This window comes from Dermacentor andersoni, chromosome 3, assembly GCF_023375885.2.
Source record: "Dermacentor andersoni chromosome 3, qqDerAnde1_hic_scaffold, whole genome shotgun sequence".
Lineage (NCBI taxonomy): Eukaryota > Metazoa > Arthropoda > Arachnida > Ixodida > Ixodidae > Dermacentor > Dermacentor andersoni.
Window position 1 is genome coordinate 175,869,978 of NC_092816.1, and position 22,939 is coordinate 175,892,916.

At 47.8% G+C, this 22,939-nt stretch overlaps 1 protein-coding gene and 1 long non-coding RNA gene across 2 annotated transcripts in view; both read right to left on the reverse strand.

Moving 5' to 3' along the window:
* The window catches only part of LOC129382834 (uncharacterized), a 37,852-nt gene extending 28,896 nt beyond the window's left edge, over positions 1–8,956 (reverse strand). Inside the window, exon 1 of the long non-coding RNA XR_011893162.1 lies at positions 8,872–8,956. This is a non-coding gene — a long non-coding RNA (uncharacterized lncRNA). The remainder of the gene's footprint in view (positions 1–8,871) is intronic.
* Positions 8,957–21,745: 12,789 nt separating this feature from the next.
* LOC140216802 (uncharacterized) overlaps positions 21,746–22,939 on the reverse strand; it is a 30,491-nt gene continuing 29,297 nt past the window's right edge. The window contains exon 3 of the mRNA XM_072287359.1: positions 21,746–22,281. Coding sequence (XP_072143460.1) covers positions 21,997–22,281 — 285 coding nt within the window. The 3' untranslated portion in view covers positions 21,746–21,996. The remainder of the gene's footprint in view (positions 22,282–22,939) is intronic.

Below are 22,939 nucleotides of genomic sequence, written 5' to 3' on the forward strand. Positions count from 1 at the left end.
AAATGTGCGGCCAAAGATCAGCACATGGTCTCAGCAACAAGAGTATCTCTCGTTTTAGGCCCTGCGGAGCTGAATCCACATGTCTTGCACACGTTGCGGGGACACTGCCCAAGACAAACGGCATAACAATGAATTTGAACACGCTCTTTATTGTAAGAAAAGCTTTCTTTTCTTTTTCAGCCGGATTCATGAGAATTTGCCAATACTCAGATCACAAATTCGTCGAAGAAAAATAAGATGCAGTAGGTAGGCAGTAGATGACGTCCTCGATGTGAGGAAGCGGGTACACATGTTTTTTTTTTGTGATGGAGTTGAGACACCAGTCAACGAAGAGGCTGCAGGAACCTTCTTATTTTCACCAACATGACAGGCACAGCCTAAGGACTTGATGATTCCTGTATAAGCCCGGTAGTTATCACAACTCTGATTTGCTGTGAAATTCTTTTGTGCTCCGACGCGGAAACTCAGAAGGGCTCTGTCAGAGAGGCTGGGCGTAACCAGTGTCAATCCTGTGCGAAGTGCATGTATTCGGTAGCTAAGCTTTATTCGCATCTTGAGCAAAATGAGAATAAATTTTAGCATGTCTGGAAAGCCAATAAACTAGGCCTTGGGACTTCTAAGAGGAAATAGCCTTGCCAGTGCTACTTAGGGTTTCATATTCGGCAGCATAAACATCAGTGGACTTCGACGCTTTGCTTAAGGCTCCAATGCAGAGGCTGCAGACTTCTTGAAATAGGGGGAGGCGCATACCCTCCCTCCGAGAGTACAACTGACTCGGATGAATAGTTCTACATCCATGGCCGGGCTCTTCCGTCGATAACGCAAATCACGCAACGCGACAGAAGCTTATCTTTCTTTACACTAGGCAAAGCGCAAGGGCTCGATGACGAGGTCAAATGAACTGGCACTGGCTTCAGAAGCATTAAGTGGCACACTGACTGCGGACGAAGCTGGGGCAAACTACGACGAGGTTGTCTCGACGACAACTGGGTTGCTGAACAAGAGCGGACAAGAGAACCTCGCCTGCTCCGCAGTCTACAGTAGCATGACACTTTTGCAAAAAATGCTCCGAAGGCCTACATCGCGCGTGTTATGAGCAAGGGCTGCAAATTTGGCCTTGAACACATTCCCCGCAAAACAAACAGACACCGAGCATATACGAACGGAGCGCAACGACTCACCGCCCACAGTCCGAAAGGTAACAGGTTTGTCCTAACAAAAATCACTCTGCATCCAAATCGTTTTTTAAAAACTAAAATCATCAGCGAAACAGTTGCTTCTGCATCTATCAAAGCCATCGTGGGAACATCGTCGTCAAACACATGAACCTTGTTTTCAGGCGTTGAAACTGGCAGAGGCATACTTGTTTGCAATGCAGGATGTCCAGCGACCTCACCTCCATCGGCTGGTCGGATTAGTTTCCCGGTCGTTGAGAGAAGAACTGCGGCTGGGACCATAGCGGTTGGGATCGTCGCTAGCGCATAGTAGGTGGCTTCAAGCTCCTCACAGACGGGGCGAATCGCTGTGCAGGGTCTGCTCGTACATTGTCTGCTGGGAAGCTGGAGTCGAAGGCTAATACCTATACTCGGGTCATTGGATGTGCTGTGGACATGGCATTGGTCACTGAGAACGCGTCTCAGGTAGTCGAGGTTGCATAGGGTGGAAACGGATGATGTGTACAAGCACGCAGGACCAGCAGCATTCACGAGGAGCCGTGAAAGTTGTGGCCTATTGAACGTGACACTCTTCCGCTATTGGACTCTTTCCACTGCTGAACTGAAGAAGGCGGTCGGCTGAAGAAGCTGTAGCGGGGCGCATATGGTTGCTTGACGTAAGAAGAGGAACTGGGGGAACTGGAAGCTTTTGTTCTGGTACACGGTTAGCATGGTTGTCATTATCGAAACGCGCGCCTATAGTAATTGTAGATACTGGTTCACAGGGCCTGTATCCACCTCGCGCAGGAAAGGCAGCATCCGTCGTAGTTCCTCGCGCACTATTGAACGGATGGTTCATGAAAGACCGCAAGGCAGTGAATCTTGGCTCACGCCGACGGCAGCGAACGTCGTGACGTTGGCTAGTCGACTAATGATGTGATGTGATGCTATGGCTTTTCGGAGCCTCGAAGATTCTAAAATGCTTAATCGCGTCAGCTATACACTCAATACCTTCCTTCCTTCCTTCCCGATTAGGACGTGGTAAAGATCCTCGGCGATACCTTACAGAATGTGGCCCACCTTGTCCACTGATTTGCACAGTTTAAGTAAATTTTGAGTGTACGTACTGCATGCCTTGACGGTAATCTCAGCCCTTTGCGACAACATCTGTTCCACGATTTTCGTCGTCGTGCTGGGTCTCCAAAGCACTTCCAAATTTCTTTCACAAATCGTTCCCAAGTTGCCAACGTGTCTTCGTGGTTCTAAAACCAAACCAACGCGGTAAAAGCAAGGAACAAGCCACCGTAAGATAACTGGGTAGTATCTTTGCCGTGATTATCTTGGCTCAACTGCTAGCAGTGGCTGAGCCACTCATCCACGCCGTCGCCTGGTTTTCTGGGGAAGGTCCGCGGTTCCCGGTAGTGGTACCCAGACGCCTTTGTGGAGAGCTGCTGGTCCTCTGGAGGGCTGCTGGGCAGCGGTGCAAGACCGGCGAGTCGGTGGCTGCGGCGAAGCTCGTGCTGGTGTGCTTCCGTCGTTAGTGGACAACATTCCTCCGGAATCGTGTGATTACCCAGCACCTCTAACAGGTCTGTGAGGATGGGTAACGTTAATTTACAGGAGGGGAGAATACACCTCAAGGTACGACATCTTGTCTTGTCTTGTGTCGCAGACAGTGGCGCATACTCACTATGGGGGATTGGCCAAGACATGGCATGCCAATAACTTTATTTGAGTCCTGAGAGACTGAGACCTCGGGGAGGCAAAACCAAAGGCTCCCGAAGATCAAGTCGATGGCTCCGCCCACGATGGAGCCGGGAGATCAAGTCCCGCCGCAATGTCGTGGGCCCTCTGGATAGCCTGGAGTTGAATGTGGAGATTGCTGCTCATGAGAGATTCCTGCCATTGTTCTTTCGTGATGGGTGGAGAGGCGTTAAGGGCTGGGCACAGCCAGAGCATGTGGTCAAAGGAGCATGAGTCATGACCACATTTGGGGCACGACTGTGAGTGTTCAGGATTTATCTTGTTAAGGGACCGAGGAGTGGGATACGAACGGGTTTGCGGGAGTCTGAGTGTGCTAGCCTAAGGTTTGTTCAATTTGGTGTGAGGGGGTGGGAATGTCCTTCTGCCTAGTCGATAATGGGAAACAATTTCGTGGAAAGCACATGATGGATCTTTGTGGATGTTGACCTCGTTCCGAGCCTGGCTACCCACGACAGCGCGGTGCGTGAAATCGCGCGCTCTCCGGTGGGCCTGCTCGTTAGGATTACATCCAAGCGGGTTGATTGAGCTATATAGATGGGCTGGGAACCACGAGATTTGGTATCCTCCTTCACTGCTCTCCCTAGTCCTTTCAAGTGCTTTAATCACAATACTGTTCGCCTGTTCAGATATGAGGGCGGACGAGAAGGATCTAACCGCTGTACGCAACTCCGAGAAGACGATAGCGGGAACTTTTAAGCTGTGAAAAGCCAGAGCGATCGCCGCTTCCTCCGCCACATGGGCAAACTTCGTATAGAGGCTGCATTGACCAGGTTGCCCCCTGCGTCTTGCACGGAGACAGCGAACTTATCCCAACTGTCATATCTGGCAGCATCGACAAAGAGGGCATCTAGTTTCTTCTGATTGATCTTTTTAAGGATGGACTTGGCTTTCGCGACTCTTCTACCCTCGTTATGCACTGGGTGGATGTTTCGCGCGACGGCGTCAACCATGATGCGAGCTCTGGTTTCCCGGGTCAAGCTAACTTTGATCGCCGGTTCATGTCTGGGTTGGATTCCCGCTTCTTCTAAAATCCTAATCCCTGGCTTAGTGGATGAAAGTCTCATTATCTGAGTCGCTGTGTGAGCTTCTATTAGCTCATCGATGGTGTTATGGAGTCCTAGCTCCAGCAGCTTCTCAGTGCTTGTGGACTGCGGAAGGCCGAGCGCGCGCTTGAGGCCGGTTCTGATTAGGGAGTCGAGCTTGGCCTTTTCCGCTTTACCCCAATTAAGGTACGGCGCAATGTAGATGACATGACGCAGGAAGAACGCCTGATAAGCTCTGAGCAAATTATCCTCTTTGAGACCGCCTCTTCGATTTGAGACGCGGGCTACAAACCTTAGGACATTACTAGCCTGTCCAATGAGCCTGTTGAGTGCCGTCGAGTTACAGTCCTTGGTATCAATGAGGAGACCTAGTATCTTGACCGAGTCCTTCCTCCGTATAGGATGCCCATTTTTAGCTCGAATTTCTATCGGCAGAGTTTCCAGAGGCGCAAGATTTCTGATCCGCTGGTTGGACTGGCGGTATAACAGTGATTTAGCGGGGGAAAAGTCAAGGCCCGTGATTGAAAGAGAATCTTCGGTAGCCTCCAACGCGCTTTGTAACGAGTGTTCGAGCATGGCTAGCGATCCGCCCGGCGCCCAGATCGTAATATCGTCCGCATAAATGGCGTGACCCACGTTCGGGATTCCAGCGAGGCGAGTGGAGAGTTTGTGCATGGCTATATTAAATAAGAGTGGGGAGAGGACTGAGCCCTGCGGGGTGCCGCAGGTGCCTAGTTCGTACGCTCCTGCCCTGACCATGCCTAGTCGGAGGTGTGCCTTGCGATCCGCGAGGAAAGATCTGGTGTAATCATGAAACCACTGGCAGAGGTTGAGAGACGAAATCTCTGTCAGTATGTGTTTATGCGCGACCCTGTCGAAGGCCTTGGAGAGATCCAGTGCGAGGACCCCTCTCACGTCCCGAGTAGGGTTATCAAAGATTGCTTTCTTAAACAAAAGCATAGCGTCCTGTGTGGACAACGCCTGTCTAAAGCCGATTAGGTCGTGTCTAAAGAGCTCCTTGTTATCAATATGCTCAGTGATGCTGTTATGTATCGCGTGCTCCGCAACCTTGGCGATGCATGATGTATGGGAAATAGGCCGCAGATTATTTATATGTGGAGGTTTTCCTGGCTTGGGTACCAGTACCACTTTTGCGGTACGCCAGTCTATCGGGGCCTGTTCACTTTTCCATACCTCATTTATTTTGGCCGTGACTATCTAGATTGTCCTATTGTCTAGGTTCCTGAGGAGTTTGTTCGTGATTCCATCAGGTCCCGGGGCTGATCTGCCATGTAGACTGAAGAGAACGAGTCTGATCTCTGACGCGGTGAAAGGTTTGTCTAGATCAGGTGCTGAGGATCCCATATAGTTCACACGCTCTATCGGGCAATCCGCGTCTTTGGCGAGGGGGAGATAAGTACGTGCTAAGTTTTTGGCTAATTCCCTGTCGGTGAGACCGATTGCTCTTTGCTTCTTAATGAGCCTATCCGTTGCAAGGCTAAGGGTGTCCTTGGACTGTTTATCGTTGAGGAGACTTTTCAGCAAGCTCCATTTGCTACCTCTTTGCATACGCCCGTCCGTTTCGGTACACGTCTCATTCCATTGCTGCCCGGCGAGCTGGGCCGAATCGGTTTCAATCTCCTTGTTAAGAAGCGTGATTTTCGATCTGAGTCAACGATTAGGCTTTTGGGTCTTCCACCTGGCTGAGAGGGCGTGTTTGTCCGTCAGTAGGTGAGCACGTCTCGAGTCCATTTTAGGAACTTCAAGATCCGTAATGATTTCTTTGCTTGCTCCATTAACCGCCATGTTCATATTTTCTAGCAGATCTGCATAGGTTTCGTCAGGCGGGACTGTTTCATTTCTGATTTTTCGAAAAAGGTCCTAGCCCACATACTCATATCTCGCGGGTGGTCTGGGTTTTGCACGCAGCAGAATTTCAAGTATGTAATGGTCACTGCCTAGCCCCTCCTGGAGGTTGTCCCACGTGCCCTCGATACCTCGGAGGAATGTTATATCGGGAGTCGTATCTCGACTGACCGAATTACCGGATCTGGTGGGGAGCCGTGGGTCTGTGACGAGTATTAAGCCGAGCTCTGCAGCGCTGAAGGCCAAGTTTGTCCCTTTTGCACTTGTGTAACCATACCCCCATTCCGTATTGGGTGCGTTAAAGTCACCCGCAACAACGAGAGGCGCGCTTCTCGCAGCCCTAGGCGTGATGCCTAGTAATGTTTGAAGGTCTCTTTTCCTGTCCGATGGTGCGCTGTACACGTTGAGAATGAAAATGTTAGAATTGGTTGTTCTGTTGGGTACGATCTCTATTAACTGGGCCTCCAGGCCCGCTCTCTACGCGCGGAGCTCGTGCTCAACGAACGAGATGATCTTTCTGATTAGGTTAGCGATACCTTTGCCCTTTTCTCTCCTGTGTGCTACCGTGCGGTACCCCGAGAGGAAAATTTCAGCTGTACATTGCGTTTCCTGTAACAATATAACTTGTGGCTTGTCCGCAATAGACCAGATGAACTGTCCCAATGGGCCCTCGCGCCTCTGGAATCATGCGCAGTTCCACTGCCAAATTTTCAGAATGTTGCTATTTGCGTTCGCCATCTTGCCTAATGAGTATGATCAATTAGCCCTTTAGCCCCACTTTCGGGATTCGCGTTTGCCTGATTCTGCACTGTCGACACCGTAAGCCTGCCTTTGGCTTGGACCTTGGGTCTCTCTAGTGGAGTTAATCTCGTCGCCATCCCGGAGAGCATTTCCATTATTGCATCCTAGGGTATTTCCTATGGCAGCTAGCTTGCCTCTGCTGTTTATTTTGGCAGGAGGACCGGCGGCGGTAGCTATGGCTTCGCTCGGCTCAGCCATCTCATCCTCCTCTTCTGTCTCGCTCACCGGTTATGGGTTGGGAGCTTTACGCTTGGGTTTGCGAGCAAGTGGGCCTAGATCTTTAATTTTATCCTCATCGCCGTTCGAGATTTGCCCTCTAATGCTATTGAAGGCTTCTTTAAGCTCTGCAAGTTCGCGTCTGAGCTGTTGATTTTCCGCCTCAAGTGATTGGATTCGGGGATCATTCACTTGCTCTGACTGTGCCTCACCACTTGATCTTTTGGCCGTGGTAGTCTTCTTTCCCATCGACCGTGATGTGCCGGAGCCCTTGACTTTGTCGGCCCACATGGCCCGCTTCGCGGGCTGGGAGCGAGACCGCGACCGGGATCTCGATCTGGATGCGCTGGATTTCCCGCCTTTCCCTGAGCCGGTTCGGCTCCTGGAGCGAGAGCGCCCCCTCGATTGTGAGCGGGCTCGCAGGGTCGAGCCACCATATGCTGCCGCAGGTGTCACCGAGCTCTGTGCGTAGGAGATACTGATGTCATCGCCGCTGGCCATCTGTGCTTTTCACAACATTTGTCGTCGTCTTCGACGCCTAACGATATTGGGATCTGGTAGCGTTGTTTGCATGTCCTATCCTCGGTGATATGGGGGCCGCCGCATGCTTCACATTTGGGTGTGCATTGGTGTTCCTCCTCTTGTGAGTCTGATGACTTCATTTTCCCACAGCCGCGGCACTTCTTCTTTTCCTCTTCGCTACTGGGGCACACGTCAGCTCGGTGACCCACGTGGCCACACGCGTAGCATACATCCATCTGCCGTTTGTACAGAAAGCATGGAACGAGGGCCACTCCACACATGACCGTGTTGGGCACTTGCATGCCGTCGAACAGTAAAACAACTACTTGTGTGTTCGTAATTCTTCTGACTTCTAATTCCGCAGGGTTTCTTGGGTTCAGAATCATCCTCCTAAGGGCTCCTTCGTCAAACGAAGGGTCGATATTTCGTATTACACCTATGCACGTGTCATCAGCAGCAGATATGTAGGCTGACACCTCAAAGCTGCCGAGCTTAGTATGTATCTTGCTGATTCTAGCATATGCCCTCGCGTTTTGATCGTGAGGGGTAGAAATAACCAAATGTTCTGCATCTTGTCTGGGCACATGTTGTCCTTGGCAGTCTGCTGTTCCGTCAAGGCCGCCGCCATGGCCAGCGCTTGGGCGAGAAGTATAATGTCCGTTTTGGAAACGTCGAGGCCTCCTTTGGGGCGCACGATGATCTTGATTTGGTCCTTGGGTAATTTCGGTAGCCTTGAGGCTGCCGTCACCTGCTTCATGAACCTTTTGGCTGGCGAGTTGGCCGTGCGGCTGACAGCCGGCACATTCTTGGTGACACGTTGCCCGCCATATGACGGCGTGCTCGTTGGTTGTTTTCGTTTGCTGCCGAGGGCGGTCGTCCATCCCGCTTCATCGAGCTCGACGACTATGGTCCCGGGCATGGTTTCTGTCGGTCATTAGTTCGCTTAGAACGCCAGTCGTCCGCGTCGGCGGGGGGGCTAGGCCTACGCCTTCTCGCGCTGCCGCGCCGTAAGTAGGCGTAGCCCGTTAGCTTGGCGCTCTCACGGCGTGGTCGGAAATGCAAGGTGTCACAAAATGGTGAAAAGTCCACCCACCGATAAGAGTCCACTATGTGCGCAATCCTCGGAACTTGCCGCTTCTTAAAAGGTATAGTTTCCGTGGGTCGGCTTCGCAAAACAGTCGATAATATTGGAAAATGGGAGCCGATGTGGGCACTTCCGCACTACTCTGCGCCTTTTTCGTATGTTTAGAAGTATGCTTAAAACCGTATGCAGTTCTTCGTATGCTTAGAAGCTAAGCCAAGCTATATTTGAGTAGTGGAGCGTGGTACGACATCTACGGAGACGTTCGTAGCATAATTGAACTTCGTCTTCATCTTCAACCTTCCCTTAGCATGTTTCTATATAATATTGTCTTAACAGCCATTTGCAGCAACGATACTTTCGGAAGTGTGCGTTTTACGATGACATATTAATATGCGTTGGTTCATGTGAAAGTGAAACTCACCGGTATATTCAGATGTGCCACCGATGCTGCTCTTCTTGTGCAGGTCTCGGAAGGAAATCGTAGCTTGCAGCTGTTAGGCTTTGCTGGCCGCAAACATGGAGTAACGGAGTGCCATTGTGCATTGTTTTGCGGAAAAGATTCGGTCTGTGTTTTATTCCGTTCATGCGCAAGCTTACGTGAGTGCGGCATGCTAACTAACTATAATAGTGCGACATGCTTGCGGTCGCGCTGTTAGAGAAAGGCATATATGTGGAAGGTATAGCTTGGTAAAATTTTAGGAATGAAATATGTGAGTGAAACATGTGGAGTCAGTATGCAGGCCCAGAACAGCAGCCCAAGTATGGCATGGCTTCATTTCCTTACTTGAATTATCGCGTTGTAATCACTTTATAATTACCTGGCACGCAAGCACCTCTTCATAATGGAAACAACCCTATATTGGGAAGTGCAGACGGTCGCAGAAGAGAACCGCTTATATATATATAGATATATATATATATATATATATATATATATATATATATATATATATATATATATATATATACATATATATATATAATATTTTATATTGCCGCCATGTTAAAATATAGGTGCGACCGATATTTGTGTTCGACCTATATTCGAGTAATTGCGGTACCAGAAACAGACAGGTGTAGTTGATCGCGATTTGTATTTGAGCTAAGGGGAGAGCAAAAATGGTACGGAAGACAAGACCACTGCATGCACAGCTAAGACGCTCATTTACAACGGAGCTTAACTGAATCTTGATTCACCCACGAATATTGTTGTGCGCTCGCTGCTAGCGTTTTTCGTTATAACAAAACGAACATGGGATGAAGATACAAGGAGACGGGAGTGGTAGAAAGGTAAACAGGTGAATGCGATAGCTTTTTTCTAATGTAGCTTGCGGACGCCTGAGGCCGCAAAGGCGTGAACAGCCCGCTTTTCCGTTGGTTCGGTTGCCTTGTCGTGATTTGTCTGTGTGCGCACTTTTCTAAGCGGCCGCCATTGTGGCGCGGTGGGACTACAAAATGCTCACACACCATTATCCTGTCAATCTTTCGAAAACCGAGCGCCGGCGCCTACTAGCGTGGAGCGGTCGACGAGGCCATTCGCTACGATGAGTGAATGGCCATTGAAATAGTAGGAGACGACGCGCCTTTGTTCTGCACGTAATGTCGTCGCTTGCCCAACTATGGTGGCTCTGGCACAGGTCACCTTTTGCGAGATTAAAATTCGATCCGCCATTGCAGAACGTTTGCAATTTGAATTATTGAAAACAATTGTAATCACAGTGAAACTAAAGGTTCTGCCTGCGCTGTGACAAATATATTTTCTTGTGTAATGTTGAGTCTTATAAGCGCATTTTTTTGACAATGGCCTCCATCTTGCAGTTTCACGTTGTGCTCAAGTAACCGCATTCAGTGTTTGGCGATCACGAGTCACAATCGGACACTTCTATTGTCGCGCTTTTCGAACCCCTCGGCCAGCCTTGGTGACGCAAATTTTGGGACGCATTTCACGAGTTCACGGAGGAGGAGTTCCACGGGCACATCAGGCTCTAAGGTACAGTGTGGTGGTTCTGCGTACTATTGGAGGACGCGATCAGTGGCCGTCGCAACGGTGTCATCACGACGGAAGAGAAGGTCCTTTGTGACATCCATTTCTTCGCCATGTGTGGCTTCCAGAAATGAACCGGCAGCGAAGAATTTATCCGCATGGGGCAGGCTTCTTTAAGCAAGAGCATTTATGCGGTTGCGAAAGATTGAACTGTGGCGTGGAACCGTTGAACAGGGCTGTATGGGCTTCGCGATGACGCCTGCCAGCAACGTTAGCGCAAAGGCGGCCTTTTCGATCGCGGCCGCATTCGCGTAGTAGTGGCCTGTGTTGACGAGGTGCTCATAGCATAAAGCAGCCTGAAGAAATCAGCCTGGCCGAGATTGTAGACTTCATTTCAAGGAAGGCCTTTTACAGCTTGAATACCGTGGGCCTATGTACTCCTTATCTGCTGTCTATTGTATGCTTTGTGCTTTTATGTTACCTTACCGGTTTCATGTACCGTCTTCTTAATGTGCACACGCAAGGCAATAGCAACTTACATCGGGCCCGTTTGGAATTGAATTTCTCGGACGAGATTTGCTCATTTCGTGAAGATGCGGTAGGGAGGTAATCACGGGCGAAAATTTCCAATACGATCAATCGGTAACGATCGAGTACGAATAGAACGACACATGTGGCTACGATGAGCGTTAAGTCATAAAATATCGTGCATACTGCTTTTGCTCATTTCATGCAATCAAAAAAATAATTTCCAACATTCCTTTCTACCAGTGCAAGAAAGAACGCAGCTGTGTCTGGAGAAGTAATATTAAGTCATATTCGTGCAGCAAAATTTTATTCAGACAGTATTTAGCAGTCAACATGACAACGTGAAATACGGTAAGGGTATAGGTGGAATCTATTATCCTAAACCATTTTTGACCTTTTTTTAGGCGTGCGTAGCCAACATGCGCATTGCGCCCATTGATCCCCGTTTCCTCGGATCCTGCCATGACTCGTACGTTGTGAGGGACTCGCCACGGTTAAGCCGGTTCTCTCCTAACCTTCGACGTGGTGAATGCGTGCTTCGTGATGCTTTAGACAGGTTGCACTCAGTGAAGCATATTACACAATCACCATGCTTCCAACATCCAGTAGACTCGGACTACCCCCTTGAGCCGTGGCTGCTCACAACTGTGCCAGGTGATTCAGGCACCCACACTCGTGGGAGGCGCTACATTCGGGCCCCTGCCTCTATGAGGAATGTTACGGAAAGGCACATTGGCGTATTGAAGGCAAAGTTCCGGTGCCTCAAAGGTACTTGACCGTCCTATTTCGTACTAAAGAAGCAGCTACAATTGTGGCAGCTTGCGCCCCTATGCACAGCGTTGCTTTGAAGGAAGGAGATCCGGAGCTGCAAGACAGAGATGAGGAGGAGGCCGAGGAGTACCAGCAACCACAGCTAGGACAAGTGCAGCAGGGCGTGCCTGTTTTCCAAGGACCCCACACATGCCGGTAGGAAACACCAAGACAGTTGTTCCTGCGGGCAAAGCAGTTGAGGAGCCAGCTAATAAACCTATTCTCTTTGGCCCTTACTGGCGTAACCGCTACACCACCGGCTCAAGCAGCAACAGCAGGTTTTTGATACTGCACAACCACAAGCCACGTGCGTTGTCTGACATAGGCATGAAAAGACAAACCATATAATGCTTTTGAAATTATTTGAAAAGGTCGACCTGTGAATAGCAGGATTGAATTGATTTATGTGCAAGGCATTTTCAAAAATATTTGTATTGCTTAATACTAAGATCCCCACTGCAAATTTTCACAGTGTGTGTTACAGCAACAAAATGTTTAGAAAGAACGAAAGAGATACGTTAAAGAAGACGCGTTGTTGGGCAAGTTGTTTCGTCATGCGACTCAACATTCATGAAGAATGCAAAGAACAACACAAGCGCCTGAGCGCTTGTCCTGAAGTCTGTCTTTCTCGTGTTCTTTTGTCTCTTGTAATTTCATTTTTAAACAAGTAGAACCACGAACTACATAACAACAAAACACTTTTCTAACAGAAATACTGAATACAAAACAAAAACGATACGTCTTACACCAAGACATGACGTGCTATTTGAACGTTTATTGCATTACTGTGGCGAGAAGAACTTTAGAAGAGCCATCGCGTTCACACTGCAATGGGCACATTGTTGATATAGTATTTTCAAAGAGAATGCAGTAAAAGATAGAAATCGGGGAGTTGAATGGAATGTTATCACTTGAATGCCCTTAATCGCTGCAATTATGTAGACTTGCTCGTATCGTTCAGAAAAAGAAAATTGCATTTAAAGGTCCGGCGCTACATGTTTTACATTCACATACATCCCACCTAGAACATGTCTGAAGTTGTAATATATTTCGAAGTATTTCACAATGAGCTGGACTGATGCCGCATATGTGGATACCCTGAAATACTTTATTAAAGACACACGCTCTCGTGTCCTCTTACAACTATGTTGCCGTAGCAGGATGCTTGAACGACGTGTCTACATCACATAATAGTATAGCAGCTTGAACTACTCTTGAATATAAGGTACAGTAAAGCAATTTATAGCTGCAGCTTCTAATATATAAAAGCACATAGACGCAGTAGCAAAAATACTACAGCAGGTGCAGCTGTTCCTGTGTGACCAGCCTGAAATACTTCGTGTTACACCTATGGCCGTCTCATTACCAAAGTGGTAAGCATGCAATGATAAAAATCATTGCACAAACAAATCTTGCACTCTGTACGTCTATATAAATGGGAGAAATAACGTGACAAAGTTGAAAGCAATATGAATAAGACAATATTTTCCCCGTACACAAGCCATCAGCTGCTAGCTGGTGAATGCCTTTCGGGTGGCAAATAATGATTTCCATTAAAAAGTGAGGCGCTCTATACTTTACGTCTGGGATATTTGGAAAGCGCCCTTGTAGTGACCAAGTGCATGCAGGATGTGGAACCTTGTGAAAAAAATAAAAAGAACTAGATCCGCAACACAAAGTATACGAAGAGCAAACGCTCTCATGACTGGCATCTAACGCATTTTACTCAAATACCTTAAACATATTATTGGAACTTGCAAATTATAACGATATGCAACTTTATGCGCACATAACGGCGAGTCCACTGCTTTTTAGTACTAGTATCTTCGAGCAACATCTCAAAGTTTACACATCACTAAGTAAAAAAAATAAAAAACGGAGAAAATGAAGTCAGCAAGATCAAAGGTCTACAGCAAATAATCACATTGAACCTAATATACTTATCTACAGCTCCGTCAATTAAAGAATGCAAATTTAGCAACATATACAAGAGCCTAAATAATATATACTGCTGCCTTCTTGCAGCTACTGCTTCCTGCATAATCATGGCCAGCAGCTGCGAAAGCTGGCCCGCTGGCCACAGTGTCTCGGCCACTTGCTCAGTCTGCCGCTTTACAGCAGCCACTTACCCGCTCAGTTGCTGCAGCCAGCCGGTCGGAAACCTGGAGAAAGTGAAGAAAAAGCTACAAAAAATCATTACATCAGCACCTGTTCCCGCACAATCAAACAAGCATCTAGTAGATATGGCCTTTGTACATTCAAGCACGTCTACAACAAAGTGACCAGCACAATGAAGGAATAATTCTGTTCGGGTTCTAGTGTGAGGTGCGCAGTGCGCGACCTTTAAACGAAGCGACCTACATAACGACCTACATAACGAAGCACTTTGTTCTAAAGGCGCCCAACTGTATGTGAACTCAATCACATTTCCACATGTTCATCAAAACCACCACCAATGCTAGTTCCAAAAGGCGCAGACAACGAGAAACACTTCATGTGTTGTTCTTTCTATGCATTTGGAACTGGCTATTCTATGCCACATGCTTTATTTTGCTGTTTTTCATGTAGTTCCGCAAATAAATATCAATACTTATCTATGTTTAAACTTACACATGCCTGTAAAATTCATGATAGCAATAATGTAGGGATAGTGGATGAGCAAGCGACGAAAACGTATTTGTGAACAAAAATGCTAGGCCCACTGTGTGTATCTTGTTGCGAGTAAGGATCATGTTGTGGACCGTGTAGAAAAATAGTTCAAGCATTGTAGGCTTTCATACTGCAATTATGCGTATAATCTCCCAGACTCCTCGAACCCGACAAGGTAGGAACTTTAACTTCCATGGAAATAGGCACAACAAGGACAAGTCTATTCTGTGGGGAAGCTCTCCTGTTGCAGCCTGAATTACCAGCGCTGCAAACCATTATTGAACCCTCGTTTCCTTCCTATATCTGATTAGTCGTTTAGGGTTTGTGTTTGTTTCTTTCAGTGTCTACATTCAACCAACAAAAACATATTCTTCATATTTTAAGAAACAACAGAAAACTTTATGGGTGATGTGCAGGCAAAATTTAAAGTGTTAGCTACAGCCTTCGCAATTAATTATGAATGCAAAGGGTACAGAGCAGTCTAGGTGTATTTTGACAAAGACCACACAATTTCCCTCCTGCTGTGGCAGAAATCTTTCGCAAATGAATTTTTATGCAAATGAATTTTATGGGCAGAACTATCACAATCAGCACGTGTGAACAAATGTGTGAGGCGCAGTTACAGCATATGCAAAAATTTCGTTTGACTAATGCTTCAAAATGTGCGGCCACGGCTTTAAAGCATTAAGTCATATGCGAGAGCATTTTAAAGCGCGCTATTTAATTACAGGTAACTTGCTATATCTGTGGAACTGCTCAAAAGAAACAGTTTTATAGGAAAGTATTATGTTTTAAGCTGTCATTGGGTGTGACTGAAGGTCAATACCTATGTTCGCTAGTCTATTCAGTCATAGCCAATTTGCGAAACTGTTGCTGTCAATGATGACTGTATGAAGCTGTTAGTTTGCGTGTCTGATGACAAGTGCCCATGTTTATGACCATGTATTATGTACAGAGACGTTCTCATCTGTGTCTCTTAGTCTTTCGTATTTTTTTTCAGTTCAGCTGTTCACACTTGTCTTACCCGTTTATGTGGGTTTTTGTCCGCTCATCACAGGTCATCAAATCACTAAAAAACATTGCACCCATCATTTGTCGGTGTAATATGTTCCACCATATAGAAGGCAAGGACAAACGCACTTCATTTCTTTCATCGTTCTGCATGACAGCTCTCGCTTAGTTGTCGGCGAGGCGTTGTACCAGGGCGTCCCGGTATAAAAGCCAACAGGGACCATGAGAAGGGCGCTGCACTCTGTGTGGCGAGCCTGGAAAAAATTAACAATTTAAAATTATCTAAACACACAACTGCGTTAGGTCCAGAACATTCAAGATGTGACATTTCAGGATTTGCTTTTCACTTAGTGCTTATGACAGTGATGGGGCCAGCTGTCGGCTGTAGAACAGCTGGAGGGCACTGGCTCTGGAGGATACTGGCTCTGGAGGGTCCTGGCCCAGGTTGTCTTGCTGACGCAGCGCTCCTATATTGCTTGTAAAGAGTATATACACTCAATGCTCAGAGAAGTTGTGGTTCACGCTCCCAATAGCTTAGATAGGTTGCACAAAGGAAAGGTAACAGGGAGAAGCAAAAGCTTACTTTCAGGTGAAAGACATCTACATGTAGCTGAGGTGCCCACCGGCACAGTTGGGACTGTCACTTCAACGGAGGGCTGGTTTATGTATGAGACACACAGGAGCATATTTGAAAAAAAATGCCAATATGCAACTAATGCAGTTTTATGACAACGCAAAATAAATCTCATAAAATAATAGCAGTAAATCGTTTCGTACATTGTGGGGATGCGTGACTCTCACGCCTCCCCTGAGATCTAGTTTTCCCGCATAGCTCGTCTCCTGCAGGGCGGCTTCGCCCGTCGCATGGCCTGGCGCCGGCGGCGGTCGGAGTGGTTGAAGCGCAGTGCGAGAGATGGCGCTAGTGTTGCGCTGCGCGGGGTTACTTAGGCGCGGGAAAGAAAGGCTCTTCGTCTCTTTCCCGGCGGGTCGGCGAACAGCGTGGACATTCCGCGCGCGCTGCGACCATGCTTCTGCGAGACTGTCTCGCGTGGCCGCCTTCGAACGTGCCACCATTTGCGTGACCGTACACGCGAACGACCAGGCGTTGGGATACAGCATGGGGCGAACATATTCGCTCGCAATCCGGTCGCTCGGTGAGTCAGACTTCTAGATTTGTCGCGCGCCCATCGGCATGTTTTGGGGATAGCAACTCGGCTAGCTGGCATTGATCTATGAAAGGTGCAATAAATGCCCTTGTGATTGTTTGCACTACTGTGTTGTCGTTTCTTTGTCCCAAGAGTACGGAGGAGAACCCCGTATCTCCCACAACATGCAGCAGCGCACACAGGCACATAAAGGCAGAACAAATATATGTGCTATACCAGTGTCACACGGCGACTTTCACTCGCAAACGAGCCCGATCCGGATAATATTTGTCAATGTCGACGGGATCCCTTCCGCAGGTGTAAGAAATGAGTCAATTGCTCTCAACAACTTTGTTCAAATTGGGCTAGATTGCGATTCAAAGCGCCCTTCGTGACTGCTGTATAAGAAGGCCTACACAATCGAGTATACACGACGCGATAGCCAAAAAAATGGTGGCGCATCCCCCTGTTTTTGCTGCGTTTATCAATGGCTTACCTCGTCCAGCGACCGAAAAAAAGGCTCAGACAAGCCCGTCACTGTGGAGGTTCCGACCAGTTGCAGGACACGGCCACGAAGGCCGGGCAGGCGGCCTCCACCAGTGCCGCTTACATTACCTACAGCATTGTCAACATTGTGACCAACAGAACCACTCCTCGGACTAATCTTTTTTGTTTCGGACCCTGCGGTGGGATCACGACGGGAGAGAAAAATCTCTTCGTGTGCCAAAAGGCCTGCCATTGCTCGGCAGTCTTTGTGGCCAGGCCCTCCGCGTTTAATAGGGCGGCGCGTTCATTCCACACCTGCCGCTTGTGCTTCACCATAATCTCTCGGCTCAGCATGCATGATGAACTCACGAGGAATGGATGTCCTTTTATGAAGGAGACGAACAATTCGCGTTGACGTGCTGAAACGTGCGGGCCCACTCTCACGTTTTTGTGGGAGGACACTGCGGTAGATCGCGAGCCAACAGAGGAAACAAAGCTACGATCGCCAACTAAACTGCATGGTCCCGCGAATTTGTTTTCGCATGTACGATACAATCTAGCGCACTAAAAATATATGCCACTTAAATTAGTTTTCTTCTCCCGCATAACATTTTCCGCGTATATTATATGAAGCAACAGTAAGAAATTTATTTTCATATTACGTGTTTAATTATTCCAGCATTGCAAACATTCTGCACTTAATGTATTGTCTCCAATCGAAGCTCAAATTCACGAAGCAAATTTCCGGAGCCACGCTCGCTGGTCTATTGGCTGCGCTTCTCCTCCCGTGCTCACAAATATTGCGGACGGCCCACTTTGTGACGTAGAGGCCAAATCGAACGATCAGAAAGTGAGCTTTTTGCGCGATTGCACCCCTGTGGCAGCGTGGTCTGCATATCCGAAAAAAGGAAAGAAGACGAGGGCTGGGAAGAGGGCGCACGGAAATTTCTGCGGCTATTCGGGAACAGTAATTCTTTGTCCGTCACACGCACTGACTGTGCAAGGCGTGCTACGCAAAATCGCATGTGTGCTAATCTGGCCAGCCTCCAGGATTTACATTGCCAGTTCACCCTTTGGCGACTTGCCACTTCGCCGTCCTCAAATACTGCTGAGCAATCACATTTTCTGAATGCAGGTGTTGAGGGCGCCCCAGCTATCATGCATCGCGTTTTCGAAGAACACTGGAACGTAACCAACAGTCGAGTTGACAGTCGCGAAGAGTAGCCGCCACTAATTGTGTTGTTGATGGGATTCAAAGAAAAATTGAATGAAATATTTGCATTTATGTACTTTTAATTACTGATCTGAATGCCACGCTGTAAATGAAGAATTTGATGAAAATTGAAACTGAAAGAAACTTAAAGGTCGCATGTTTCTGTCACGTACGTTTCACCTGTTCATCTTTTCTCTTGATAAAGAAAGCCCGCGAAGAATGAGGAATATCACGTGAGTAACCGCAAAGGATAATTATAAAGAAGATCGGAAATACAGTGTTGTGGCAAGCAGGAGAAATGGCTGAAAATTCAAACGCAGCTAAATGACGAAGAAATCAGGTCGTACGCCTTGGACGAAGCGCGTCTATGTTATCTGGAGCAGCCGCTTCACAAGCGACTGCTGCAGTTGTGATTGGTGCAGCAGAACGACTAAGCTAAGGAAAGGCTGAAGTGTAGGCATGCTGATTAGGCGAGGTAAGAAGTGGCAAAGGATAGAAGAGACATGTAAGGGTAATTTATGGATTAACAGCAGATGAGAAGGAAAAAATATGTGGCTTAGATGAGCTTACCTAGGGACAGATAGTGATAGCAGCTATAAAATGAAGAATTTGTTTATTTATTTATTTATTTATTTATTTATTCATTGAAATAGAAGTCCTTTACATCGCGCCAGGCGGTATTAGTAGCAGATATGAATGCGCGCATGGAAGACCTAGAAATACAGATTGGAACGGTTCTCTAGTGCTGGACAGGTGGTTCTTTTTTTCTTTTCTTTGTGGTTTTAATTGGAAAATGAGAAGAGAAAAGCGTGGCGCCGTAACTGCGTTTCGTGCGAGGGCACCTCCACAGCGCTGTGCGGGTATGGGATAGGGATAAAGAGGGGGTGAGAGAGATTGGGGGAGATAGGGGAGAGAAGCCGAGCGGCAAGGAGTGAACAAGCAGGCAGCACGACCACAGCCGTACGCACAGGTCAGCGCCTTCCAGGTAGTCAAGCAACATCGGAAAGGCATGCCTGACCACACAGGAATGCGCGGACGGGAAGAAGAGCGTCTGGGTGCGGTCCGTCGGGAGCCCAAGGCGACGGTAAGCGTCGAGGAGAGTGGTGCGCGCTGCTGCACTAGCCGGACACCCGGAGTAGTGCGTGGTCGATCGTCTCGACATCGGCGCACCTGTCGCAAAACGGCGTGCCGTTGCCTCTCGGTCGGTGCAACCTCTCGGTGGTCCCGCAGCAGCCGATGCGAATTCGGAGAAGCAGGGCTAGGTCCTGCTGGCTCAGATCCTTGCGTGGGAGCAACTTCGGGGGGTTCCCGCTGGCGACGAGATTCCGGGTGTCTCGCTCGTAGCATGCTTGCCACGGTATTTCGTTGTTTGCAGAACCTATGTTTCCGCAGCATGTCATATATGCTTGGTGCCCGGGTATAGTAGCATAGAAGGTGATATGCCGGCTGACCAAATTACCACATCATTTGGATCGCAAGGTATCAATCCTGCCGCTATTGTTCCTGCCACTGGTTTTAAGCCTTTCCTACGAAAGAAATTGAGTAGCCACTGGTAGCACTTGTGGGAAGCTGAAAGAAAAGTTATGTTTCACATAATTAAGCCACGGTGAGGTTCCTGTCACTCCCCAACAAAAAGACGACGACTTGATTCCCTATTCAGTCGTCTGAGAGAATGACACAAATATGGCACCCACAGTTTCTAGCAGACTGGTAATAAACCGCCAACTTTTGGTAGATGTGGTGAGAGCCTTACCCTGCTCCACGTCATCCTGGAGTATGGGGAAGCAGAAGCTGTTAAAAAATTATATTTTCTCCTTGCAAACCGGCAGCACGTCCCTCTTATTGCGGTAATATTTCCAGGCACAGTTCTTTTTTTCTTGACACACACACAGTCCTAGGTTTCTCGAACGATGTTGTGTTACATGTTATTAGCCAATGTATTCGTAGCACATCCTCTCTCCCGAGGATGTTCCTGTGATAGTAGCTTTTATAGTACATGCCTCTGGACCCTCGCGTTTCACTGGGTTTGTTAAGGCAGGAGCACTTCCTCCAAATGGCTGCCTCTGACACATTTTGGTATATCGTCATTCTCTCGCAATCTATCTTTCGTGCCCACAGTACACCTCATTGGTCATTGCAATAACTTTGTTACATGTTAGTTTTACGCCTTTCACTGCGACCCTTTTTAGGCCCCTTTACAGCCACGTCACAATTACCTCTCGTAATTATTCGCTTCACTGCTAACTCATTAGCATCGGCCTGACACTTTTTCCTCATCCTTGGCCCTTGCCCCACAATACACCGCATTGAAAAATTCAGCCAGTCCGTCGTGGTGAAGGCATAACGAATGATTGGTTTACCTTATGAACCACCACTGCCACCACCATCATTATCATCCAAAGGTTTCACTTACTATCTGGACTGCTCTTGGCTCCTTTTTGAAACAGCGTGAAAAGGTATGACGAAAGGCGCGCACCGTCCTTTCGCGCAGTTACCGAGAACAAATGTTACAAAAGTCTTGCCGTGCTGCGGGCGCAAATATGAGCAGAATTCCATTCCGGATCGCGGAGATGGAGACGCCAATATCATCACTTAGGGAAAGTTTTTGCGGCATGAAGGTGCAGGCGTGAATTCTGTTTTTGTTGGCTTTTTCTTTTTGCCGGTAACCATGAGCAACCACGTTGCAGAAAAATGACTAACTTAAGAATATTTTCAGAACACCGTGGCGCTTTAATTGCCTTTGGAGATGTTTGCGAATTAGCTTGTTTACATCATGTTTAAAGAAGCACACAACTGATTACTGACAACACCCAAAAGTACGCTTAAACACTTGAGGAGGAGGAGGAAGTAAGCTTTATTGCTCTAGAAAGAGTAATTCAGCGGTCAAGCCGGATGTCTTCATCTTCTATTGGTTGATGACGACACTTGAACACTTGAACAGTATAGGCAGCTCTGCCGTCCCTCCAACCCTGCCTGGACCAGTTACGAACCAAGGGAACGGCACTAAAGCTTGGATCTCTGCCCCAACTTGAAGCGGTTAATACGCGTCAAGAAAATGTGACCACTTTAGCACATACCTAACGCTCAAAAAATATTTCACGAAGTACGAAAACTTTTTATTCCATCTGCATGTAGCGTTCACATTAAGTCATCAATAGTAGCAGTTAAAATTTTTGCAGACAATTGAATGCGTCTGAAAGGAAACCATGTAAATCCACGAGGCTCTTTATCTGGAAGTGGAGTGCAATGTTGCTGTTTCGCAATAACAATGCACTATAACGTGCGTGTTGTTGTTTTAAACAGCTATGTAATACTCTTCAGGTGCTCCGGACAACCTCACGCAATACCTCAAGAAGTATGTAATGGGCATCTTGATATGAGGGAGGCAACATGCAGTATTGGGCAGCAGATTTGAAATAGAAGTTCCGTGGCTTTAGGCGAGGAGAGACGGCACAACAGCGCATAGGTACATAGTTGAGAATAGGTGATATTCTCAAACCACTACAGGGAAATTTCAACGTGCCTCACACTCCAATCTATCAGACAGGAAGGTCGGCGTTCGATTCGCTGAGTCGTTGTGGAGCAGTCTCTCGGGTTGTGGGACATTATTGTTAAGAACACGCTGGAACATTCACACAAGCGCGTGCGCTTGAAAAATTTGAGCCGTCAATGTCCTGATACACATCCTTTAAAGTGCATTGCTGTTACGCAGTACTCCGTTTACTCCCGTCTGTTTCTACAGGCACTACCAGCGAATATGAGCGCACCTAGAAGGCCGGCGCCCAAGACGACGGCACCAGTAAGGGCCGCTGGCTGTATGTAGCTGTTGACGACAGTGCGGGCATCCAGCTCGTCAGCAGGAAGCGGTATGTTGAGTTCGCGCAGAAGGTCTTGGGCCCACTTCTGGCAGTTGTTGTCCGTTAGATGGTATCGGCCGGAGTCGCACATCTTCCTCATGTACTGCTCAATGCGTGCTCTTGGAATGCGCTGCTTTGCAAGGTACTTCTGCAAGAGAAAGAGGTCCACGAGATCAGGGGTGCTATGCAGGATGCCCCGAGTTTGGCGAAACTCGGCATCTTCACGAGCTCTGGCGACACCCCAAGATGAAAGCACAAATGGTACCGAGACACAGTTTATCTTTCGACAAGCCTCCAGTTTCATTGGTTTATCTAGATTCACTCTTGGTGGCTATTATTCTTTGGGCGTTGCCTTCTGGGCGGTCGTCAAACTCGAGCTCACGTGATCAAACCGTCGGTGCATGGTCGTGCCTTCTTTCACTTGTTTGTCGTTCCACCGAGTGCATTACACGCACAAGCGAGTTATAAAGCAAATGCATTCATTACACTATTATTAGTTCTTTTAACCTGGTTTAGAAGCATTTTAAAGCTTAGAAGATGTACACTGAATGTCTATTAGACTAATTTATAATTTAGTGCGCTTCGCATTATAGTACGAGGGAACGCTGTGGTGGCGTCATCACATCCATTCACCGGACGAGCATGACGGCTAAACGTCGAACAGGCCCAGTGTAAACAAACTCGTACGACGAGCTTGCAGTGCGCGACGTAGTGATCAGGCTCGACGATGACCACTACTTCTTGGATAGTTCTGTCCCTCCGTGAGCAATCTTTCCGTGCGCCCCGAAAGACTGCCAGTAGTTTCG